The 27268-nt window shown below is 41.7% G+C and overlaps 1 protein-coding gene across 1 annotated transcript; it reads right to left on the reverse strand.

Annotated features, from left to right (window-relative positions):
• Positions 1 to 5968: 5968 nt before the first annotated feature.
• On the reverse strand, positions 5969 to 9916 carry LOC147302373 (uncharacterized). The gene is made up of 7 exons (XM_086282815.1): positions 9461 to 9916; positions 8532 to 9391; positions 8409 to 8489; positions 8235 to 8330; positions 8120 to 8194; positions 6115 to 6678; positions 5969 to 6024 (listed from the first exon to the last, which is right to left on the reverse strand). Exons 1-6 carry the CDS (start codon positions 9911 to 9913, stop codon positions 6588 to 6590), a joined length of 1656 nt encoding a protein of 551 aa, XP_086138941.1. The 5' UTR covers positions 9914 to 9916; the 3' UTR covers positions 5969 to 6024; positions 6115 to 6587.
• Between the last annotated feature and the right edge of the window lie 17352 nt (positions 9917 to 27268).

The following is a 27268-nucleotide window of genomic DNA, read 5'->3' on the forward strand; positions in this document are numbered from 1 at the left end:
GAAGAGCTGTGACCAGGGATGGAGAGTGAAGCTTTTGTTGTTTACTCAGTGCTGTGCTAATCAATGCTGTTAACTCCACACATGCATAGGAAAGATGTTATTTTGCCAGGGCAATCCACCACTGTGGAGAATCAGAAGGTCCATAGAGGAGTTCTAGACTGTGGAGCACCCTTCATCTTTAATTAAAGCACCAAGAATATGTAGAGAAAATGGTCACTAATATTGGTCTAATTTACTTCTTGATTTTTTCATTCAAAAACAAAAAAAAAAAGAAAAATGAAAGAAAATTATTTTGTGCTAATGTAGATGAATGGGCGCCATGAAGGAGGACTGTTACACAAGCTATTACTGTGCTCTATTTAAAAGGGCATGACTGTGACAGCGCTAGAGGAGTCATTTAAAGTTCACTGAACCACAGTGAATATCACTGGTTAGTGCTCGGACTACTGGACTGTGTAATCACCTGAGATCTAAGCTAATCAGACCCTACAATTTTCTGCAACCAGCACGCTAACTTTCAGAAAACATTTGATTGATTGCTGCACAGTTTGTCCTTGGAAACAGATAATTGCCTGTTTTAGTTTTCTGTATACATTGAGCTCACTGACATGAGAGGCGTGGGGCGTTTGAACAGTCGCGGCCATTAGCTCTTTTCTCTCCGTGGCTTTGTCATCCGGTCGTGTCATTTGCCTCAGGCAGGGTTGAATGTGCTAATTGGTTTAACAAGTTTGAATGTCACTTTTAAATTGCAGTTGACAAAGATGACATTCTTTCAGCTCTCACACACATTATTGGTTTTATTTACTCTTCCGTACTAAAAAAAGGGGTCTTTTCTTTTATCCATCAATGTCTGTTCACAAAATTCCAGTTCAAATCAAGTGCAATCAAATGAGTTACTCTGTCTTCACTGTAATATCACCATACCGCAATGTTTACAGCTCCATGGCAGGTGAATTTATTGGACAACAATAAACATTGGTGCATCTGCAGTATCAATCATACTGTCATCTGCTCCTGATTGTATGTGTTTGTGCCTTCAAAGATCATCAGTGCTCCCGGGGGGGAAATGAAGTTGTTGTTGAGTTTGCCTCCTCGGGGGCCATCTTCAGATTTTGAAAGATCACTCATTTGTACAAGAAAGACAAAATGCATTGAGGAGGAAAAATAGAGAGTACCACTCAAGTAGGTGTGAGGTATTGATTTACCATTAAGGTTCAGGCTGATTGTCACGCAGTTCGTAGAGTACATTTGTGCCACCAAAAAGTGAGCCACTTTGGTCTATTATAACTAGGAGTTTCTTCAGTGTTCTTCACCTTGAGACTGCAAAGAAAACAAAGGATGCTTTCAGCAGCTGAACGGCAGTTATTATCCTTTTATTTTTTTATTTCTTATTTGAACACTAAATACATTTTAAAGAAATGCACTGAATAACATTACGGATTTTTCACCAAATTTAGATATGTAATTTGAGTCATTTTCAAGTCCACTTAAATTCAAAGATTCAAGGCATATCATCATGTGTGCAAAGAAAAAGCATCAAAGGACTAACTTTCTATTTATCTTTTCTTATTGCACTTAAAAACCAACATGAAAACTTCAAACTAACACCAAACACCCTACTGACTGGGATCCTGAACCCTAAAGCTGTACTTTGTGTGACATCTTACAGATATTTCCATCATTCCAGTTTTTCAGGTTTTAATCACACAACCTGCCAGTAGTAACTTTTGGTTCTCTCGTTGTGATTTTAATAGATGAAAATATGTATTGGGTACAGTCTCTTGGTCATTTTCAAAGACAGACAAAGATACACCAAGCTTAGCCAAATCATATGCTGTAATTGGCTCTAGTGTGGTGGTCACAGTTTAGCGTAAACACAATTCATTTTGTTCATGGACAAATGAATGAGCAACTTAGAAACTTTAGTATACAAGTGTGTTGTCTTGTCAGCATAGAGAAAGTCCTGTGTAAAAATGTAAAAAAAAATGTTACATTTAAGGTTTGACTTCTTTTTTAAGTCGATTGATCTGAAGGTCACAGTTATAATAATGGTCTATAGAGTTATTACTACCATAGCCATTGATGATATATAGGCATAAAGGGAATGATATATAGGTTTGCTACATATAATAATATAGTTTACATCCAACTATCGTGTCACATTAGACCTGTTATTGGATTTGACCTCTGATCATCTTGTCTTTCTCCCATAACTGCAACCGATCGTAGCAGATTGCTGCCCCTCCCTGAGTCTGGTTCTGCCAGAGGTTTCTTCCTGTTAAAAGGGAGTTTTGTCTTCCGAACTGTCGGCAAAGTTTAAGCGAGGGGAAAGGGGAGCGGGAGATCAGCACACAGATTGGTTCTTCAGCTGAAGTGATGCGGACACTGTACCGGTCCGTTGTGATGAAAAGAGCTGAGTGCAAAAGCGAAGCTCTTGATTTACCGGTCGACCTACGTCCTTACCCTCACCTAAATCATGAGGTCTGGGTAGTGACCAAAAGAATGAGATTGTGGATACAATCAACTCCCAAAGGTCTGTGGCCTCTACCTTAAAGATAGGGTGAGGCACTTGGCCATTTAGGAGAGGTCCTGAGTAGAGTAGCTACTCCTCCACATCAAAATGAGTCAGTTAAGGTGATTTGGGCATCAGACAAGGACACGTGCTGGGTGCCTCCTGGGTGAAGTGTTCCTGGCATGTTCTACCAGGAGGAGGCCCCTGGGCAATCCCAGAACATTCTAGAGAGATGATATCTCTTGGCTGATCTGGGAATGCTGTGGCATTCCCCTGGACAAGCTAGAGGAGGTGGTTCAGGAGAGGGAGGTCTGCTGTTCAGGCTGCTGCGGCCGTGACCTGGGCCTGGATAAGCAGAATAAAGTGGATTGATGAACTTTCTCTGTTTTCTTTGTTTTATTGTAGGGTCTTTACTAGGGCTGGGCTATATCATACCGTTCACGGTAATACTGTTGTAATTTTGGGCAACGATAGGAAAATGAAATATCGTGATAGAATATGGGTAAAACGCGCATGCGCAGTGCCTATGTTTACATGCGCACATGGCGGTGACGCAGAATGAGAAGAGCGAAAGCGAATCGTTAAATGAAACGGATGAACCAGAATTGGTTTGTAAAAATGCTGCAACTTCAGTGGTGTGGCACTGGTTTAGCTTTCGTACGTCAGATACACAACAAAGCACTATTTTTGGTAGAGCATGCTAGCGGGCCGTCGTTATTACCGTATTGTTTGGAAAATACGGCACACTTAAAATCAATCCTTTGATTTTTCTGAAAATCGACAGTGCCCCTTATAATCCCGTGTGCCTTATGTATGAATTCTGGTTGTGTTTACTGACCTCGAAACAATTTTATGTGGTACACGGCGCTCGAAAATCTGTCAAATGTTTTAGTACGACTTTGCTAAGCTACGAACCCGCACCGCTTGATGGATTGTCGGAGCATTACGGCTACCGTGCTTCAACATAATATTACCGTATTGTGTATGTATAACCTCTTTTTAAGTTTTGTGGCTATTATACATGGTTATGCTGAGGATATGTCGGCCAATTTCCACTGGAAATGCCTTTTGGTTAAACTGTCAGCAAGGAATTTGCACTGTTACATTTTTATATAACTTTAATGCACATAAAAACAGATGCTTGTTTAAGTTAAAATACATTAATGGGGTTTTTTGCACTAATAAAGTTGTGGAGTTGTAAAGCATTTTGTCTAGTGTCAATTATATCGTCAGTTATATTGTTATCGCAAATGTTCAAATGTATATCGTGATAAATATTTTTGGTCATATCGCCCTGCTCTAGTCTTTACCTTATAATATAACGCGCCTTACTTTTAAGTTGACCCCAAAATGTGCTGTTTTTTTCTGCAGTACAAAATTATTAAATAAAGCTTACAAAGAACAAAGAAAACAAAATGAATATCAGCAAAATACAATACTGTTACCTTAAAAGTAAATCCTGCACAGACAGTGATTTGCCTCGGTTGAGATTTGCACTCTCTGAGTACTTCTTGTTATCTTTATTTATGTGCAGAAACGTCTATGACGTTGCAGAACATATTATTTATATAAATTAACAAAAACAAAGTACAAAAAGAAATGCCTCTGAAGAATGTTGAGAAATTCCGTATTTAGTTTAGATAAGCAAGACCTTTTAGTAAGAAATGCATAGCTTGTAAATTATGTTTGTTTAATATTGCCGACTCTTTCGACGCTCATAACATTTAATTTTTTACTACCTTCAATCATTTATTGGTATTGAAGTCGAACCAGGTCACAGGTCTACCTAACCTGGTGCTTCCTCACATGAAGTCCTCAAATCTTATCTGATCACGATGGTAACACTTGGAAATCAACAGAATACACATTCACTGACATCTCTGCTCTGTGCCATGATCTGCCGACGTATGAGTCATGATGACTGAAGTGCTTTAGTCACTGCAATACTTAATGTAATGCCTGTGCATTAAATCATGCATGAGATACCGCTTACCCTCTGAGATCTAAACCTCACCCTCATCTCAACCCTATCACCAGATTTTCTGGAGAAAGTAAACAAAACAAAATTAAATTACTTACTTAAAACTAATGTTTTCTATCCCACGATGGCGAAGATTTGGGAGAACAATTTTAAAATGCAGAAATTCACATATTTGCTTGACGACTTCCACCTCAGGCTTAATTCGAGAGCATTTCTGATACTTCATAAGGCTTTCCATGAATTTATGAGTGTAAGAGTCCTTGATTTTGTTCTATAAGAAGTTTGAACAATGAATGCAATTTATTCAGAGTAAATGAAATGATGATAGGTAGGTATTTAGGTTCCAGTGTGAATTGTGGGATACTGACTGCAATTTGTATGAAAGAAATGTATAGCTTTTAAAACACACACACACACACACACACACACACACACACACACACACACACACACACAATATGCAAGCTAACTGTGAGTAACAACATTTTAAAATGCAGTAATGTGATGTGATGTGAGAAGAAAAAAAGTTTAATTACTTTACAGTTTCTTACATTAGTTCAGTCAGTAGTCTTTGCACAGTACAATTGTAAGTCAGATGAAGGTTAGACATGTCACATGCATATATAGCCTTCTTATGAGAGTAGAACATCTTGATCAATCATTACAAATACAGACTCCAAACCAGACCGTGTTTGCAGTGTAACCATGACATTTTTAGGAGAAAGCCACCGACCTTTTTATTGGCTGCACAATAGCAAGAATGAAGATCTGGTTGCCAGGAGGAAGGATTGACGATAAACATGAAAAAAAAATAGGGCTGGTGTATTAACCAGAACCAACAGAAACACACAGAAAATGCATAAACAGTGAGCAAGTGGTTGGGTGCTCCACAGGATAACAGGTTCAACTCCCACAAGCCAGCTCAAGTGAAGCAACACCACAGGAGCATAGTATGACTCACTAGGCTTTAAGTAAGATGTGCAACTTTTATTTGACATTCAATGTTACTGCCTTTAAATACTGTAGTTATATACTATATTATGTATAGCTTGCAATATAGTCTAAGTAAACAATGTACAACAAGTGTACAAACGGCTTTGAAAGAGTATTGCCACTATAGAATCAGACCAGATAATAATAAAAAAAAAAACCTACAAAAAATATGAAATGTATTTTGTAGAACACAGAGCTGGGATTGAATAATGGTCTTACGTATTTTACAGTGTACTGTATATTAGTTTCAACTAGGACATTATCCAAGAATTACTGGACTGCACAATATGAAGCCTCAGTGTCTGTCACGGTCTGGCTGGCAGACCGTGGGGATGTGGGGAAAGGAGGACCCAGGCGCGGTGCTCTATGTATAAACAGTGTGTTTATTTACAGAGTGGAACAAAAACAACAATAAATCCCCGTGTTCTCCTAGACTCCCGTGTCGTGTCTCTGCGTGAATAGTTCGTGTCTCTGTGCTCTCTGCTCCCGTGTCAGCACCCCCCGGTGCTCGCTGCTCTTCGTGCCTTCCACGCTCCTCCTGCGGGAAACAATAGACGCAGCCGTCAGGACACAAATAACCGCGGGCATACACTTACACACATTAACTCAATTCAATGGGACGACTAACGTGGAGTCTCAAGGAAATGATCCCGCGTCGGTGGGAGCTCCAACTCTCTCCTAAGTAGCTCCCCCGACGAGGCCTGATCAGCAGCAGGTGTGTGACTTCGGGTGTGGCCAGTCCTTCCGCAGGGCCACACCCCTCAGGCCTGCAGGTGGCTGAGCTCCATCCTCCAAGCATACCCGCAGACACACACACACACACACTCACATCTACAAGCATGGAGAAGAGCAGCAGCAACACCAAAATACATATAATAATAATAATATAATTCATAACTGCTCAGGGATCCTGGGTTGCTCAGACCCAGGACCCTGACAGTACCCCCCCTCTAAGGGTCGGCTCCCGACGACCCCAAAACCAAAACAAAAAACAGCACAACCAACCCAGGGCGGGCGGCTGGGGGAACCAGGACGGAGGGCCAGAACCAAAACAAGCAAAAACAACAAAACAACAAACCGACCCAGTCCACAGTCTCAGAGTCAGACCGCGCATCCCGCAGCGGTGCAAAAAGAAAATGAAAAGACGCCACAAACAGTCACAGGCGGCCCATCAACACAACAAGAGAGTTCAATTCAATTCAATTCAATTTTATTTATATAGCGCCAAATCACAACAAAAGTCGCCTCAAGGCGCTTCATAGATACAGAGAAAAACCCAACAATCATATGACCCCCTATGAGCAAGCACTTTGGCGACAGTGGGAAGGAAAAACTCCCTTTTAACAGGAAGAAACCTCCGGCAGAACCAGGCTCAGGGAGGGGCGGCCATCTGCTGCGACCGGTTGGGGTGAGAGAAGGAAGACAGGATAAAGACATGCTGTGGAAGAGAGACAGAGGTTAATAACAGATATGATTCAATGCAGAGAGGTCTATTAATACATAGTGAGTGAGAAAGGTGACTGGAAAGGAAAAACTCAATGCATCATGGGAATCCCCCGGCAGCCTACATCTATTGCAGCATAACAAAGGGAGGATTCAGGGTCACCTGGTCCAGCCCTAACTATATGCTTTAGAAAAAAGGAAAGTTTTAAGCCTAATCTTAAAAGTAGAGATAGTGTCTGTCTCCCGAATCCAAACTGGAAGCTGGTTCCACAGAAGAGGGGCCTGAAAACTGAAGGCTCTCCCTCCCATTCTACTTTTAAATACTCTAGGAACAACAAGTAGGCCTGCAGAGCGAGAGCGGAGCGCTCTAATAGGGTGATATGGTACTACAAGGTCATTAAGATAAGATGGGGCCTGATTATTTAAGACCTTGTATGTGAGGAGCAGGATTTTGAATTCAATTCTGGATTTAACAGGAAGCCAATGAAGGGAAGCCAAAACAGGAGAAATATGCTCTCTCTTTCTAGTCCCTGTCAGGACTCTTGCTGCAGCATTTTGGATTAGCTGAAGGCTTTTCAGTGAGTTTTTTGGACATCCTGATAATAATGAATTACAGTAGTCCAGCCTGGAAGTAATAAATGCATGAACTAGTTTTTCAGCGTCACTCTGAGACAGGATATTTCTAATTTTAGAGATGTTGCGCAAATGGAAGAAAGCAGTCTTACATATTTGTTTAATATGTGCGTTGAAGGACATGTCCTGGTCAAAAATGACTCCAAGGTTCCTCACAGCGTTACTGGAGGCCAAGGTAATGCCATCCAGAGTAAGAATCTGATTAGATACCATATTTCTAAGATTTTCAGGGCCGAGTACAATAACCTCAGTTTTATCTGAATTAAGAAGCAGAAAGTTAGCGGCCATCCAGGTATTTATGTCTTTAAGACATTCCTGCAGTTTAACTAATTGGTGTGTGTTATCTGGCTTCATGGACAGATAGAGCTGGGTGTCATCTGCATAGCAGTGAAAATGTATGCTATGTCTTCTAATGATACTGCCTAAGGGAAGCATGTATAATGTAAACAGAATTGGTCCTAGCACTGAACCCTGTGGAACTCCATAATTAACCTCAGTGTGTGAAGAGGACTCTCCATTTACATGCACGAATTGGAGTCTGTTAGATAGTTAGTTCAGGGGGCCTACCTCGAGCCCAACGGCGGCGACGTAGCAGCTCCGGCGGACGGCCAGCCACGGGTCCGGTGGCGGCAGAACGGTTCTGGTGGCCTGCCACGGGTCCGGTGGCGGCGGAACGGTTCTGGTGGCCTGCCACGGGTCCGGTGGCGGCGGCGCTGCTCCTCCGGCGGCCTGCCACGGGTCCGGTGGCGGTGGAACGGTTCCGGTGGCCTGCCACGGGTCCGGTGGCGGCAGAACGGTTCTGGTGGCCTGTCACGGGTCCGGTGGCGGCGGAACGGTTCTGGTGGCCTGCCACGGGTCCGGTGGCGGCGGCGCTGCTCCTCCGGCGGCCTGCCACGGGTCCGGTGGCGGTGGAACGGTTCCGGTGGCCTGCCACGGGTCCGGTGGCGGCGGCGCTGCCCCTCCGGCGGCCTGCCACGGGTCCGATGGCAACGTCGCTGCTCCGGTGAGCAACAGCGAGGCGTGGCAACAGGTCCATGACGCGCCGATCGCTGACGTGGACGCACCGGACGTGGACGGCGAGGAGGCCGCGCTAGACGTGGAGGTCCCTCCGGTCCGCTGACCTCCTCGGCTGGCAGCGAGAGCTCCTCCTCGGCCGGCAGCGAGAGCTCCTCCTCCGGCTCGCTGAGCTCCTCAGCTGGCAGAGCGGGCTCCTCCGGCTCGCCGAGCTCCTGCTCGGGCATGCTGAGCTCCACAGCTGGCGATGCGGGCTCCTCCGGCTCACTGAGCTCCTGCTCGGGCATGCCGAGCTCCTCCGGCTCGCTGAGCTCCTCAGCTGGCGGTGCGGGCTCCTCCGGCTCGCTGAGCTCCTGCTCGGGCATGCTGAGCTCCTCCGGCTCGCTGAGCGCCTCAGCTGACGGTGCGGGCTCCTCCTGCTCGCTGAGCTCCTGCTCGGGCATGCTGAGCTCCTGCTGCAGCTGGACGAAGTCTGAGGTTTCCCGAGCTTGCACTACCCCCCGGGCTTTACGCAGGGTGCAAAGGCAGGCGGAAACTCCCTTGAGCTGGCCGAGGTAGGGGTTTCCCTCCAGGATTGCCTCGATGGCGTTTAACCCCACCACTCTTGCCCTTGTGTTGGTGGTGTGAGTTACCCAGTCCATCAGGCGTTGGACGCGGGTGAGGTCGCTCTCTCCGGACAAGGCCGCTGGAGTGGGCAGTGGAATGGAGGCTGCTGCTGGTGGAGAAGATGGCTGAGCGTGTGATGTGGATGGTGAACAGGATGAAACGGTAAGCGGTGAGGTAGATGTCGCGGGGCATGATTCAGCAGGTGACGGCTGGATCACTAGCCGGGCGATAGGCTGAGGTACAGCGACCAGCTGGGCCGCGGGCTGCGCTTTGGCTACCGGCTGGGCAGCTGACCGTATAAACATAGCCCCAGAGTAAACAGTTGAGGTGAGTGACGATGAATTGTCCATATGACTCACCACAGCCGGCTGTTGAGATGTCTGTGGATTTAGCTGCGGTGAGGAACGCTGGCGGCGCGAACGTCGTTTCCGTGTCGGCGTCGGGGCCGGCGTCTCAGGCAGTGAATCCACCAGCTGTCCGAGCTGGTGGGCAGCCTGAGGAGGAGAGTGGAGGTGGAGGGTGGAAAGTAGGAAGTCCAGGACCACCGCATTAAGGGAGTCCACCAGCCAGGGGAATTTAAAAAGCATCTCCTGCAGCCGCCTCTCCACGGCATGACGCAAACCTTCCGCAGGCTTCTCCCACCATAATTCACACATGCGGTACACTTTGTCCATAATTTCCCTCCTGAGCCTCTCCTCGGAGACCACTGGGTCCATAAGTGGCGGGATCATTCTGTCACGGTCTGGCTGGCAGACCGTGGGGATGTGGGGAAAGGAGGACCCAGGCGCGGTGCTCTATGTATAAACAGTGTGCTTATTTACAGAGTGGAACAAAAACAACAATAAATCCCCGTGTTCTCCCAGACTCCCGTGTCGTGTCTCTGCGTGAATAGTTCGTGTCTCTGTGCTCTCCGCTCCCGTGTCAGCACCGCCCGGTGCTCGCTGCTCTTCGTGCCTTCCACGCTCCTCCTGCGGGAAACAATAGACGCAGCCGTCAGGACACAAATAACCGCGGGCATACACTTACACACATTAACTCAATTCAATGGGACGACTAACGTGGAGTCTCAAGGAAATGATCCCGCGTCGGTGGGAGCTCCAACTCTCTCCTAAGTAGCTCCCCCGACGAGGCCTGATCAGCAGCAGGTGTGTGACTTCGGGTGTGGCCAGTCCTTCCGCAGGGCCACACCCCTCAGGCCTGCAGGTGGCTGAGCTCCATCCTCCAAGCATACCCGCAGACACACACACACACACACACTCACATCTACAAGCATGGAGAAGAGCAGCAGCAACACCAAAATACATATAATAATAATAATATAATTCATAACTGCTCAGGGATCCTGGGTTGCTCAGACCCAGGACCCTGACAGTGTCAGCATTTTGGGCTGCACCCTGTTATGATTTAGGCCCAGACGTTATCATTATTTGGACTGACAGAAGTTTGATTAGCATGTTATACTCACAAACACCAGGATTGGAACATGTGCATAACTGCTAATCACTACTATCACTACTCAGTCCACCTCAGCATTATCCAAATGAATGATTTATATTAAAAAAATGAGTACTTAACTGTTTTATTTTATTTTTTATTTTTTGGTAAGGTGTAACTATCGATTTTTGTTTAGAGAACAATCCTTTTTGGTTGTTTTTTAATACCAGGCTGGGAGTTACTGTACCTGTGTTTAGTAGTGGCTTTTTTGGCCAGCCTTAAGGGGATATTTTTTCGGCACTACATGACACTTCAGTGGAGGTTGGATCCATTGCCTGTAATACAGTATAAGTGTCAATGTGACTACAGTATATATTGTAGTCACATAGTGCAATATGTATCGCAATATGTAATTGTAAAATACTTATTTTATAATCTTACATTTATTCAAGATTAATAAAAAAACCATTTAATAAAAGTACAAGCTTGAATTTATACTTACTATCGTTTCAAGAACTCAACATTTACAAACTGCAGAATTGGGACATTCTGCACATCTGGTGTATTGTTTATTATAAGAGCCAAATCAGCAGCAATATCAGAATTACCAGAGATGTTGATTGTCTCTGAGGGTTGCTTTCTAGTTTGTGCACTTACATTTGTTTCATTTTGTTTGTTTGTTTGTTTTTTTCATTTCTCTATGTGCATAAAATCGTAGGCCTGCCACCAACCCCTGCTCTCACACACTGTGAATCATAAGGACTGTGGGATTTAATAATAATAATAATAAAAGCAACTCTCCTGAAGGGGGGGACTGCTGTGTTTGCACATGCATGTGCACATCTGTGTGTATCTGTGTATGGGATCTGACTCCTTCTTCTTATCCTTCTTGTTCTTTCTCTTGGGAAGCTGTTTGGATTTTCATGTCGCTTTTCCAAGTTTTCCCTTTTTGAAAAAAAAAGTAGGACACTGCTGCCTGCTTGATGTTTGAATTGTGGGTGGGGGTGGAGGGGTGCGGGTGCTTTAAGACACTGCTGTGCCTTCTGTTTTTGGAGGAACTGAGATATGATTCAAAGCCCTGACAATCGGATGCTGAGGAGAACAACAACAACTATTTCGGGTACAATGGCGGCACACCGAACACAGGATGATTTGTGTAAAAAAAGGGAACAGATCCTTTGCTTATTGCACATTAGAAGATAGAGTGAAGCGGGGGGATCAGGAGTTTGGGTTGCATCGTGGGTGGGCATGTATCAATGCACAAGCAACATAATCTGAAAGCATCAGTCACAGAAAGGAAACCACTGATTCAAGAAAGGATGGACTGAGCCAGAGGTAGAAGTCAAATTAGTGGCCGACCCAAGGAAGTCCCTCGCCTTCAAGTTGCTGAATTTCACTGACATTCAATAGTCTCTGGTCACTACAGTGTTTCTACATTACCCTATCCTAATGTGTGTAGATTAACTGAATAGCCCAGTTGGATTTGATTTTGAGTGAAATTATTGCCATTATTTTTAAAATGAATCTTCAGCTGATATATTGGTTTGTACACTTAATTTCTCTGTTTTTTATGTATTTTAGAAACATTTAAAAATTCAATTTTACAAGTTTTAAAACTACAGTATTATTTTCTAACTATAAAATGTTGCATTTGTCTCTTTTCCACCAAGAATAAAAATAAAAAACAATCAGTTTTAAGTTCAACTCAGTTTAATGCCCCAACAGTGTCATCTTAGTGTTGTTGCATGGTAAAGAATGGTTTGCAATAACTATAGGGATGGATTTGAAAAGGATTTTCAGTTTAATAATGTATTTATTAAGAGACTCAAGTAACCAAGCTATGGGGTTACATGAGCCATCCCGTGGGTTAACAACGATCGCCTTCACTGCTGTTGGGCAACAGGGTGCCTGTGAAAAGTGTGCTACTCTGAAGACAATGGAAGAAGAAAGGCAAAGGTTTGTTAAATAAAATAGGCACTTTAAATGTAGACACTATGACTAATCAAAAGATGTCCGATTTGATGGAGAGAAGAAAGGTAGATATTGTGTGCAGCAGGCCAAGCAAGAGCAGCAGTGAAGGTGAATTCAAACTCTTGCACCACAGTGCTGATACACAGCAAATTCAAAAGTGTTAAATGTTTTGGTGTTAATAGTCTCCTTGCAAAAGTAGAGTTAATTTTACTCTAAGCAGAGTCACATTCTTTTAATGTAACTCTGAGGTGTAAAATGATAGTAGTTAAAATCGAGTGTTAAAAATGAGTGTTTCTATGTCAAATCTGGAGGTGTTACAATGGAAACATTAACTCTTGACCTCTTAACTCTGAACTCCTAGACGGGCTATGACACCAATAGAGTGAATTCACAGACTCCGCCCCCAGCACGGCTCCAATCGAAGCTGAAGTGAAGCCGTTTCAGAACATTTTGCTCTACATATTTGAGTTGTTTGCCATGCTTGGTAAGTCATTTTTTCAAAGATTGTTTCAATTATTATTATGAGCTTTTACTTCTGTGGCTCTTTGGAGTTGAGACAAAGCTGTGTGAAAGGCATTAGCCATGTTGCTCGGTGATAGCATAATATTCTGTTTTAGCTAGCTGAAAGGTATTGTTTGCGGGCAAATACCACAGCCTTAAAAAAAAGCTTGCATGTGAATTTTCAGTCAAACCTTTGGTCAAATACACCTAAAACAATGTCTAGAATGTGAAATGTTGGTATAATGGTGCTACTTGAAGCCTGAAAACGATCGCCCATAAAAAAAAACAAAAAACGAGCAAACAGCAGTAGCAGACGTCCTGACTGGCATAGATCCCTCCAGAGTTTTGTGCACACGGTTTAGGTAAAAATGAAAAAGGTTGAGGTTTTACATTTAGTTCAGTATTACCTGTTGCCTGTGTCTTTGTCTTTTGGGAAAATACTTTACACAAGTAATGGCTCAAAGAGGATTCCTTTTTTTTTTTTTTTTTTTACTGTGCTGCAACAATTGTTTACTGGATTATTTGTGCCATTAATTAGTATCAACTAATTTTTATTCAATCTCCGCACAGGATATGCTTGTGAAGATGGAATATGGGGGAGAGCAGAAGTGCGTTGAAGTTCCACAAAGGGATGAATGAAGGACATGCATATTGTATTGAAGAAATAAGTTATGAGAATGCTGTTATTTGCATTTACCATGTCAGACCTTTGGATAAACAAAATTCTAATGAAAGTGAGAACATGTACACTGTTACATCTTTCAGAAAATGTTTTGAAATTGTGGTGCACAGTTCAGAATAAATGTTTTTCAAAAACCATTGCATCTTTTTAGTAAATGTTTATTTCCAAAAGAAATGTCTAGAAGTTCAGAACAGTAAAATTCCCGCTTTTTAGAATGAATTAGAAGATAACTCTTACGTAGTTAAACTAAAATACTCTTTGAGAGTTAATATATAAACTCTTAACACCAAATGTTAAATTATCAACTCCAGACAGATTTGGTGTTTAACACTAAATCAGAGTTAACGTACCAACTCTCCAAAAAGAGTTAAATTAACACTCTCTGGTGTGGACCCATATAGACACTTTAATAGTGTTGAAATCAAATCCGACAGTGTTAATTTGGACATGCTGGATTTGCTGTGTAGGAAGTCAAACTGATTAGGGATAATCTTGAAGGAAGAGTACATGAATAGTGTGAAGGCACACAGCAAATCCAGCATGTCCAAATTAACACTGTCGGATTTGATTTCAACACTATTAAAGTGTCTATATGGGTCCACACCAGAGAGTGTTAATTTAACTCTTTTTGGAGAGTTGGTACGTTAACTCTGATTTAGTGTTAAACACCAAATCTGTCTGGAGTTGATAATTTAACACTTGGTGTTAAGAGTTTATATATTAACTCTCAAAGAGTATTTTAGTTTAACTACGTAAGAGTTATCTTCTAATTCATTCTAAAAAGCGTTAATTTTACTGTTCTGAACTTCTAGAAATTTCTTTTGGAAATAAACATTTACTAAAAAGATGCAATGGTTTTTGAAAAACATTTATTCTGAACTGTGCACCACAATTTCAAAACATTTTCTGAAAGATGTAACAGTGTACATGTTCTCACTTTCATTAGAATTTTGTTTATCCAAAGGTCTGACATGGTAAATGCAAATAACAGCATTCTCATAACTTATTTCTTCAATACAATATGCATGTCCTTCATTCATCCCTTTGTGGAACTTCAACGCACTTCTGCTCTCCCCCATATTCCATCTTCACAAGCATATCCTGTGCGGAGATTGAATAAAAATTAGTTGATACTAATTAATGGCACAAATAATCCAGTAAACAATTGTTGCAGCACAGTAAAAAAAAAAAAAAAAAAAGGAATCCTCTTTGAGCCATTACTTGTGTAAAGTATTTTCCCAAAAGACAAAGACACAGGCAACAGGTAATACTGAACTAAATGTAAAACCTCAACCTTTTTCATTTTTACCTAAACCGTGTGCACAAAACTCTGGAGGGATCTATGCCAGTCAGGACGTCTGCTACTGCTGTTTGCTCGTTTTTTGTTTTTTTTTTATGGGCGATCGTTTTCAGGCTTCAAGTAGCACCATTATACCAACATTTCACATTCTAGACATTGTTTTAGGTGTATTTGACCAAAGGTTTGACTGAAAATTCACATGCAAGCTTTTTTTTAAGGCTGTGGTATTTGCCCGCAAACAATACCTTTCAGCTAGCTAAAACAGAATATTATGCTATCACCGAGCAACATGGCTAATGCCTTTCACACAGCTTTGTCTCAACTCCAAAGAGCCACAGAAGTAAAAGCTCATAATAATAATTGAAACAATCTTTGAAAAAATGACTTACCAAGCATGGCAAACAACTCAAATATGTAGAGCAAAATGTTCTGAAACGGCTTCACTTCAGCTTCGATTGGAGCCGTGCTGGGGGCGGAGTCTGTGAATTCACTCTATTGGTGTCATAGCCCGTCTAGGAGTTCAGAGTTAAGAGGTCAAGAGTTAATGTTTCCATTGTAACACCTCCAGATTTGACAGAGAAACACTCATTTTTAACACTCGATTTTAACTACTATCATTTTACACCTCAGAGTTACATTAAAAGAATGTGACTCTGCTTAGAGTAAAATTAACTCTACTTTTGCAAGGAGACTATTAACACCAAAAAATTTAACACTTTTGAATTTGCTGTGCAGTGTAAGACAGGATCATGGGTCTGATGCAGAGACGCTAAGGGGTGATGTTGAATGTTTTTACTATGAATGCCCCAGAGTTTGGATATGTTAGAGGAGAAAGAAGGATTCTGGGGGAAGTTGGATCAAATTTTAGAGAGTCCCCGGGAGGGGTGAGAGACTGGTGATTGAAGCAGACTTTAACAGATACCTAAGTGAAGGCAACAGATGTGATGAGGAGGTGTTTGATAGGTATGATGGTAAGAAAACAAATACAAGGACATATAGTGGTGGATTTTGCGAAGAGGATGGGAATGGCTGTGGTGAACACATTACTTTAAGAACAGGGAAAATATAGGGTAACAGATTGGAGGTAGGTGGACTACATTTTATACAGATGATGATCTCTGAATGAGGTAGGAAACAAGGCAAGGTGGTGTCAGGGGATAATGTAGCTAGGCAGCATCAGATGGTATTCTCTAGGATGACTTTGGACACCAAGAAAAGGAAGCAAGTGAAGGTAGAGCAAAGGATTAAATGGTGAAAGTTGAAGATGTAAGAATGAAAAAAAAAAAAAAAAAGAAGATGTAAGAATGTTGCACAGAGTTGAAGCGGTGAAGAGTTACAAGATGACTGGGGGAAATATAGTGCTAAAGGAAACGTCCAAGAAGGTGCAATCTCTGGTCAGAGAAAAAAGGGCAAAGAGAAAATATTTAAATGAAGAGATCATCAAAGAAAATGACAGTCAAAGATTCAGTTCAATTTAGTTTTACTCAAGACCCTACAATAATAGTGAGTTGTATGTGAAGCTGCACACTAAGGAGATGGCTTAGTGTGCATGGGTGATTTCGCTCAGAAGTAAGAGTGAAAGTGATGGTTCACAAGATAGTAGTGAGGCCTGCTATGATGTGTGGTTTGGAGATGGTGGGACTAATAAAAGAGATGGAAGGCGGAGCTGGGTGTGGGAGAGTTGAAGGTGGCAAGGTTTTTATTAAGAGTGACCAGGATGGACAGGATTTGAAATAAGTACATCAGAGGGACAGCTCAGGTTGAGCTTTTTCAAGATAATGTTAGAGGGGCAAGGTTGAGATGGTCTGGACATGTGCAGAGATTGGATTGTGGGTGCACTGGACAAAGGATGTTGAGTATGGAGCTGCCAGACAGGAGGAAAAGAGGAAGACCACAGGGAAGGTTCTTGGATGTAGTGAAGGACATACAGAGGAGGATGCTAAAGACAGGGTGAGATGGAGGCAGATTAGTGAAAAAAGAAGATGAGGCTTAAGTCCAAAAAATAACTCTTATATCACAGTAAGTGAATATTATGCAAGTATGGTTCATGGTTCATAGTTCATGGTTTGGACTGTGGGAGGAAGCTGGAGCACCTAGAAAGAACCCACAGAGGCACGGGAAATACATGCTGCTAGTTAATTATTTATCTTTTTGTTTCTCTTTGGTTTTACTTTGGTTTATTTTGCGTTGTTTTTTTTTTCATTTCCTGCTTTTGTTCCTTTACCTCGCTTATGATTTTCAACCCCAATTAATTAGTGTAACTGTTGTTTAGCAGGCATCCTATTGACATATTTACATGCCCATATGTGGGCAACTGTTCGTTCGTGGACTCTAAAAATAATTTACTGCAAGAAGCAAATACAACAACAACAATAATAAAAAAATAATACCAAATCTTAGTTCTACTTTAAGCATGATTAGTTATGTCACTAATATCATCTAAAGAATATTATCATTATTTTTATAATTAATAATAATAGTTATTGCTACCTCTAGTATCTGAATAATCAAGTAATTCATCAGATTTTCAAAAACTGTGCATGTAGGTAGTTGTATAGTAAAACTGCAACATTAGAAAAACAGCAACAGCTTTCTGTGAATTTTAAACTAGCATATTTTACACAAACTAAGATGCTTTACATATATGAGTGCTTTTGTTTCCATCTGCGTTAACTCTGAAGGCTGCAAGATATGGTAAAAGGGTCCACAAAACATTTTTTTTTTTGTATTTTAAGGTCAAGATATTCTGAATAATCAATATTTGACCTTGGTAGAGCTTTTCTGCTTCAAGTTGTGAACATTTCACTGCAACTCTTATAACACTTTCTGGATGAGTAACCTCTGACTCACAGGAAGTGATGCATTTACTGGTGTCAGAAGCAAACTGTTGAATAATGGTGACCCTTTTTATGTACACAATAATGAAATCAAATAACAATATACAGAAATATGCCTTTACTTGAAATAAAACTAGCATGAGAAGAAGGTCCTTACTGTACAGTTCTGTCCCCACTGTCCCTCTGATTTACCCTCAGAGGGACTAATTCAATGTGACCGAAAGAACGAGATCGCGGATACAAGCGGCAGAAATGAGCTTCCTCCGAAGGGTGGCTGGCCTCTCCCTTAGAGATAGAAGTTCGGCCATCCGGGAGGGGCTCAGAGTAGAGCAGCTGCTGCTCCACATCGAAAGGAGCCAGCTGAGGTGGTTCGGGCATCTGACAAGGATGCCCCCTGGGCGCCTCCTGGGTGAGGTGTTCCAGGCATGTCCCACCGGGAGGAGGCCCCGGGGCAGACCCAGGACACGCTGGAGAGATTATATCTCTCGGCTGGCCTGGGAACGCCTTGGTATTCCCCCGGATAAGCTGGAGGAGGTGGCTGGGGAGAGGGAGGTCTGGGCCTCTTTGCTTAGGCTGCTGCCCCCGCGACCCGGCCTCGGACAAAGCGGATGAAGATGGATGGATGGATGGATGGATGGGACTAATTCAACCAACCAATTATCATTCCTCATAGGTCAGCCTAAACCTTCCTTACTTACCAGTTAGTGGCATTGTAAGGCAGGCCTTAGCTCTATATAATTCCTTCAGTGTATTTTCAAAGTAAAAGCCATTTATATTGTCACTTTTAAGGTTTAGCCAACTTGCACTTAATTTGTTTGGAAAAGAAAAGAAATTTCAGCAGCCTGGGCATCGGTGACCTAATAGCTAGTTATGGTCATGGGGGTGGGACACCAGAATGACTTGGTTGAGCTTAATAGTCTCCATAACCAGGTCTCCTACTGATTACACTGATTAAAATGCATGGTAATGCACCTTCTGCCCTGAGATTACGTATGGATGGCTCCTACTGGTGATATCTATGGGAGTGATTACAACTATAAATGGCTATTCAGCGGGATGATGACAGTGTGACATTGGGCTCTTTGTCCTGCTAGATGGTTGACTGTGATTTTGAGAGATACTTTGATTATCTTAGTCAAAATCAGATTCTGTCTTACATTTTACACCACTGCATAGTGAGCTGCAAGTGGGAGCCTATTGGCAATAACACAACACCCACAGGGAGTAAGGTCACCTACACCTACTGCTCTGCTAACAATCTCGGGGATGTGCAGTGCAAAGACAGCACTGAAAGGTGTATTACAGATTACAGAAATGGAGGGCAAGAAAAAAAATAAACAAATCTTGAATATATGGAGAGATTGGAGGGGATAAAAAGATTGTGGGTGAAAATGGGAAGGGTTAGGGCACTAGATGTAAAGACAAAAAAGACAAGTAGTAGTGAATGAATAGGGACGGGTGAATAAGAATGGATGATAGGGAAGGATAATGATAGGGCAATATTAAAGGAGGAGCAGGGAGATGGTGGGTGTGGGGGTGCAAGAATAAAGAGGATAAGAGGATAAACACACATCATGCTGGGATTTAGGGTAAAACGCAGTCAACTCATACTATGTCAAGAATAACCTCTCTTCCGTAATTTGACTCTCTGTTACAATTTCATTGATTTTTTTTTTTTTTACAGTTGTGCAAAAGACACGCTTGTGAGGAAACAAAGTGATTAATCTCTGTGGTTAAATAAGAGGAGGCTCTTTTTATGGTGTCTAGGCATTTTGGGGTGTGAAGCGTTGGTCATGGCCAGCTGGTAGATTTTAAACTACTTAGGGAATTAGAGGCTGCTACAATCGGCAAGAAGCTGGATTAACTTTTTAGGCTTTTAAGCCTGACTTAACCCTGCTGTGTTTCATCTGAGACAAAAACATTGCCACCACATCATAAAAAATTCAAACAGCATTAATGATGCCCCCCTGCCCACATTTTCTTTTTTTTTTGGGGGGGGGGGGGGGGGGGGGTTGTTGTTAAGCAACCAAAATAGAGGAATTGCATAAAGTGCAGAATTATATGAAAGTCATTTGCAAGAGGAATCAAACATTGCGTTTTACAAGCCTCTATCCAAACTCCTCACATACAATATTAATTGATAATTGCACTCTCTACATTTCTCATTAATACAGATATGTAGAGAGTAAAGAGGGCAAAAGGGGGGTTTGAAGGCCAGCACTTATATTATAATAAATGAGGAACACTTATTTCTTTTTCTCTTTCTTGTCCTCTGTTAGGTTTGCCCTTTGGTGTCCACAGTACGGGCACCAAGGAGACACATAGGAAAGGTCTTAGTCGTATGCATCGTTTGTGTTCATTAGTGTCACTATTAAAGCAATGTCGTCTTTCCCACTGGCTCGCGAGGCTGCGACTGCTTCCAATTTGGACGTTATCTAAAGATCTGCCTTCAGTGTAATATGACCTTAGTGACGCAGCGGTGAGAGTCACGGGCAGCACTACGCTATGGAAATGTGCATACACAAATCCCAAATGACCACTTGCTCTACATTAGGGCAAATAAATAGCAGAGCACATTGCAGGGACCACTCGCACAACAGCGTTCCCCATTTGCGAAGCAATGGCGTGTCAAATGGAGAAATTCTTCGAGCAAAAAAAAAAAAAATACTCGCAACTTTGAATGTGCTCTGGAAAATCAGTTTTCTGCATCCATAAACTGTACTGGTGCATCATTCAGACAAAGATAGTTGCTAATAAGCAACAGTGTAACATGCATATAGAGTTTCACTCAACAGAATTGGAGAGCTGACTTACTGGAGGGTCTGTAGGTACAATAAACTGCACAACAAATACAATTCTTTGTAAGATAATGAATTTAGAAAATGCTTTAGAGGGCACACGTTGTTTTTAAATGTTTAATTGTGGTCTTTAAATTCTGTTGATCAAAACATTTAGAAGCACAAGTCAAACTGAAGCCCTGCTCTTTACTGACCTGTTGCCATGATGAACCATAGTATTTGAGCACTATAGTTGATGGCTTTTGTTGACACCCCCACCCAACACAGTTGGGTATACTTAATTTGTGTCCATATAAAAAGCATTTCCCAGTTCATGTAGTGAGCACAGAGAGTCAATAGCATTTAAAGCATTTAAAATAGCATGGGAGTCAAATGCAGGACAAGGGACCAATGATGAATTTACTGTTATTATAACAGGAACGGTTTTCAGTAGTTGGGAATAAAACTGGTAAGGTTTTTAGGAGCAAGAGTGGTAATCTCCAGATGACTGCCAGAGGAAAGAAGATAGGTTGTTGGGATACATTCTTGCCAATATTACTTTCATGCATAACAGGTTTGAGATGACTGTAGACTGAGAGAGTTCTGTGACCGGATGTGGTGAAAAGTGGACACCCAAGTGAGTTTGTTGTGAGCATTAATTCAATTATACGGGTGGAAATGTTACAGGTTCAGCAATTTGAGGAGCTACCTTAGAAGGCAGAAGAGGAAACCACTGATTGTATTTATTACCCAGTCATCTGTCATAGAGCAACCTAGGCAACTTAAGCCGGGAAGATCTGTGATGCATAACGAGTGAATCGCTCCCCATGTGGAAGCCCTTGTAACAGCTTGTACAAGCAAAGGTTCTGTCTGACATCTGGCAGGCTTGTCAACCCTGGTATATTCAATTCAGTTCTAGAAAAAATGCAAAGGATCAGTCTCCCCAGATCAACCCATCTCAGCACCAGCCCACATTAGCGCATACCTTTCTACAGATCTAATTGACCAACTCCTATAGCCAATTAGATCTGCTTTAGTGGGGGTATAAATCAGATTAACTAAAATTGCTGTGCATCTGCAAGCTGCTTCGCAACCCACCTCCCTGCTCCAGCACCTCCTTTGATCAGTACAGGGAGTGCAGAATTATTAGGCAAGTTGTATTTCTGAGGAATAATTTTATTATTGAACAACAACCATGTTCTCAATGAACCCAAAAAACTCATTAATATCAAAGCTGAATGTTTTTGGAAGTAGTTTTTAGTTTGTTTTTAGTTTTAGCTATTTTAGGGGGATATCTGTGTGTGCAGGTGACTATTACTGTGCATAATTATTAGGCAACTTAACAAAAAACAAATATATACCCATTTCAATTATTTTTTTGTACCAGTGACACCAATATAACATCTCCACATTCACAAATATACATTTCTGACATTCAAAAACAAACAAAAACAAATCAGCGACCAATATAGCCACCTTTCTTTGCAAGGACACTCAAAAGCCTGCCATCCATGGATTCTGTCAGTGTTTTGATCTGTTCACCATCAACATTGCGTGCAGCAGCAACCACAGCCTCCCAGACACTGTTCAGAGAGGTGTACTGTTTTCCCTCCTTGTAAATCTCACATTTGATGATGGACCACAGGTTCTCAATGGGGTTCAGATCAGGTGAACAAGGTGGCCATGTCATTAGTTTTTCTTCTTTTATACCCTTTCTTGCCAGCCACGCTGTGGAGTACTTGGACGCGTGTGATGGAGCATTGTCCTGCATGAAAATCATGTTTTTCTTGAAGGATGCAGACTTCTTCCTGTACCACTGCTTGAAGAAGGTGTCTTCCAGAAACTGGCAGTAGGACTGGGAGTTGAGCTTGACTCCATCCTCAACCCGAAAAGGCCCCACAAGCTCATCTTTGATGATACCAGCCCAAACCAGTACTCCACCTCCACCTTGCTGGCGTCTGAGTCGGACTGGAGCTCTCTGCCCTTTACCAATCCAGCCACGGGCCCATCCATCTGGCCCATCAAGACTCACTCTCATTTCATCAGTCCATAAAACCTTAGAAAAACCAGTCTTGAGATATTTCTTGGCCCAGTCTTGACGTTTCAGCTTGTGTGTCTTGTTCAGTGGTGGTCGTCTTTCAGCCTTTCTTACCTTGGCCATGTCTCTGAGTATTGCACACCTTGTGCTTTTGGGCACTCCAGTGATGTTGCAGCTCTGAAATATGGCCAAACTGGTGGCAAGTGGTATCTTGGCAGCTGCACAGCTGCAGTTCATGGGCAGTTATTTTGCGCCTTGGTTTTTCCACACACTTCTTGCAACCCTGTTGACTATTTTGAATGAAACACTTGATTGTTTGATGATCACGCTTCAGAAGCTTTGCAATTTTGAGACTGCTGCATGCCTCTGCAAGATATCTCACTATTTTTGACTTTTTTGAGCCTGTCAAGTCCTTCTTTTGACCCATTTTGCCAAAGGAAAGGACGTTGCCTAATAATTATGCACACTTGATATAGGGTGTTGATGTCATTAGACCACACCCCTTCTCATTACAGAGTTGCACATCACCTAATATGCTTAATTGGTAGTAGGCTTTCGAGCCTATACAGCTTGGAGTAAGACAACATGCATGAAGAGGATGATGTGGACAAAATACTCATTTGCCTAATAATTCTGCACTCCCTGTATGTTGTCACTACTGTGCTTGGGTTTTGCTCTAGCTTTCCATGTATGAACATGGAAGGTCCGGGAGGTCCTGGAACAAATCCATTCCATCAAATGTCAAACTCCATTTGACCATAGTGTTCCTGATTGACCAACCTAACATATATTTTTCAGCGTTGTACATTTTTTCCCCTGGAAGATGTTTCCACTGATGTTTAAGATTTTCTTGTATGTTTTATCCAACTTTATATCATTCAAAGACTATTGCTTTTAGCTATATTTGTTTATATTTTATTGCCTACCTTTTGGTTCTATTATCTATCTATTACTGTCCCTGTTTCAACTCACTTTTTTACTGTACTGATCTTGACAAACTATAAACTGGCTTGACTTGAACTTTCTTTGCACAACCACACCACATGCAACAAAATATTAAAGTCAGTCTTTTTTTCCCATTTAAAGACACTCTGTAGCCATTAAGCCCTGATCTGTTATTACCCTGCATTAGTGTTGCTGAAGTGCTCTTGAGGCTCTCCAGGCTCAGGCAAATGCAGTCACAACTGTCAAAGGGGGACAAAAGATTCACTGACAATTCAGTTTTTAAGGATTTAATACACAGTTTTTACTTAAACCTGAACATAGTACTATTTTAAAAGTGTAACATAACTACACAAAACTGTAAGAAAGTTATCTGTATTAAATTTCAGACTTACAGCATTAAAATGATATTTAATTGCAATTCACTTATTTTGTCTGCATCTTGGGTCATGTGTAGAAGGGAAATATATAAGCGCATGATGTTACATGCAACATCATGCGCTTATATATTTCCCTTCTACACAGGAGAATGAAACTTCATTATGAATTATTCCCTTTAGAAATAAGGAGCTAGCAGTGTGAGATGCTGATGGCCTGGGGACAATTGAGCTTGTGGAGACATGTGTAAGTGTGTCATATCATTTGAGGACAGAGAGAAGGTAAAACTATGCAAAACAAGCTTGAGCTGCTCTCATATTCACACTCATATTTGTATCTTTCTTAGACTTGAATGCAAGATTGTAAAACCCCTTTGTTAATATTTCATTGTTTGCAATACACTTTCACTTTCTTTATATCCAGGAAAACTATGGCTAACCTTTTAAGCCAAGCCAGAAATGCCTCATGGATTTCATCTGAAATTGGGGGTTGTTTCTTTCTTCTGTATGACCCACTTTTTAGAACCAAATCAGTGCCTTTCAGATGGTTTTTGGGTCATATTTGGACTGCCACAAGCACATAAGGGAACCAGTTGGTAATTGAGAAAGCGTCATCAAATGCTTACAAAAAAGCAAAGTTACGTTGAATTTCTGTTAGCCTACAGCATTTAGTGTCTAGATCCATAATCAGCGACTTACAAAACATGAACATGAGTTGTAATTTTTCAGGGTTAAAAATATAATAAAAAGGTAAGGAAGGAAAGACAAGTGGAGAACTTTTTAAGGCAAAAAAGGAACTCTTATAACTGCTGGTACACTCAGACACTTACCTGCTGATTCTCTTAGTCCATCCCCCCACTGTCCACAGGATGACTTGGCTCACGTTGCCATAGAAACAGGAATTACAAAAAGCTCAATAATATCTGGATGGAGGGCAGAGAGAGAGCGAAATGGAAAGAGGCTTCAACACACAGGCAGTGAGTTAGTGGTTTTTTTTATATACTTTGTGATATGAAGGTGCTCTTTTCACAGAAGTTAACTCTCCAATATAGGTAATAAATCAAGAATAAAACTGTCACGATGCATTATATTTTACATTAAATAAAGTCATGAATCAAAGTAATGATAAAGGGAGCCTTAGACAGACTGTAAAGTCCTTTGAGGCGACTTTGTGGGTTTTGGCTTTATAAATAAAATTGACATTGGCGTACCCTACAAAAATCAAGCACAGCGTTAGTTCAGGCATGCCACAAAGTCAAGTTCAGCTACAGTCCTGTCAGAGCAGCTTATCTCAATATAATATAAGGTGATGCCTTAGCTAATGCCTTACAGATCCAATTCACTATGTCATATAGGATATGCTATTTAAGATGCTTCAGGTTGCCCAGGGTTGCTGTAATTTTTGAAGCCACTTTACAGCCCCCCGTCTACAGTGGGGACAATTTATATAACACAGCTTTATATGTTTGTAACATCCTGAATGATAAAAACCATAAGTTTGTTACACAATCCTACTGTTTCCCTTTATATTTACAGAGAAATGGAAACATCACTCGAGACATTTGCATCTCTAAACCCAACTGATGACATCATTGGGGTCATAATTAATTAACTAGTAACATTAGTAAAATGATAGCAATTCAGCATACATTAAAATACAGCATATAAGGCAAAAACTGTGCAAGTCTGTGCAATTCTGACAAGTTTGAAAGTCAACATTTGACATGGCCACCTTCATTTATCAATACAGCCTGAGCTGTCTTGGTGATCACCATTGGCTGAAGTTTACAACTAACAGCTCTTTGGTAATCACCTTTTTGGTCCAAAAATGCAATTTTTTAAAAACTGTGTTATCTTTGTCACAAGCAACTTTTAAATACAAGAATTTCAATTTACAAATTGGTTCTTAGTTGAGTTTTCTGTTGTGCATTGAATAAGCCGAAGGGGAGTGTTAAGTGACTCCACAAAAAAAGCTGACAATGTCCAACGAAAAACTTTATAAGACCTTCAGAAAGCCTGGACAGCTACTGCTACTACTGACAGTCTGACTCCTTGAAAGCAAAGTGACAAGAGGTGGCTTAAGACTTCTGTAATTCCATTAAAAATATTCCAAAAGACACCACAAACACTGAACAATCACTGCGGCCTCATCTAGGTGATATACCCAAAAGACTGTTTAGGAATGTTTCTTAGGAAAAGAGGAAAGAGTTGTAGTCGTTAGCCTGGCTCCGATAGCAATCGAGCATCTGCTTGTTGTAATGGGGTGGAACAAGCACGATCCATGAGGGTCCTATCCTGCAACCCACAGGATCCAATGGATCCAATGTCACAGTCCACTACAGAATCCCTGCAGCGGTCCAAGTCCTAAGGGGTCATGTATTTCACAGAATGAGGGTAAATTCTATAACATTAGGCAGATGGTTTCACTGAGTACGACTTAACATAACAAGTAAACTGATTTGCATTTCTGAAAACACTACTTATGTTCAGCAGTTTCGGGCTGTATTAGTCTTTGGTGTTTTATTGTCTGTTTTAGTAGCAGTTTGAGATACGGTGCTAATGAAAATTATTTTACTAATAAATTCCGTCTCCATTATAAACCGCAAGGGAGCTGTTTTGTTAGGCCCAAGCAGTTTAAAATGAGAAACATTCAGCTGAGCTGCAATCAGAGGTCATCAGATTTTAATATACCAAACTCTGTGGCCTACATATATTGCAATATTTTTCCTGAACACTGTATTTTCTCTCTTTTACAGGTATTTGCATTTTTTTCTCACGATCATGACAACAGTCAACTTGGTCTTTTGGCTTTTAGTGTGTTTTTGTTTTTGCTCAACACAACTCATCCAACAAGCACACATGTGGGCTGTGGCACATTTCCATCTTTCCCTTCCACGCTATCACATACATTATCACATGCCTATAGCTGCCACGTTAGCAGGAACACAACTCCCCCACCCCCCACCCCAATGAATTAATCTGTCAAGAGCAGGATCGCAGCGTTCCTCTCTCCCTGCTCCCTTATCTCCGCTCTGAGGCAACTTCTTAAGTAGGAACAGGAGATAAGATGAGTCGAAGGAATGAGATATCACGAGCTAAACTGAGATTTAATTTGTGATGGAATTTCTAAATGTGCGCCGGTGATGCCGAGCAGGTAACACTTTGGGAGGTATGAGCTCTCCATCTGGCAAACAATTGTCCTCCGCCTGTGCAAACAATTCCTAATT

Source organism: Aulonocara sp. 'chitande type north' Nkhata Bay, linkage group LG23, assembly GCF_057382095.1.
Source record: "Aulonocara sp. 'chitande type north' Nkhata Bay isolate Kocher_YH1m ecotype deep benthic linkage group LG23, A_spYH_male_GT1.1, whole genome shotgun sequence".
In the NCBI taxonomy this organism is placed as follows: Eukaryota; Metazoa; Chordata; class Actinopteri; order Cichliformes; family Cichlidae; genus Aulonocara; species Aulonocara sp. 'chitande type north' Nkhata Bay.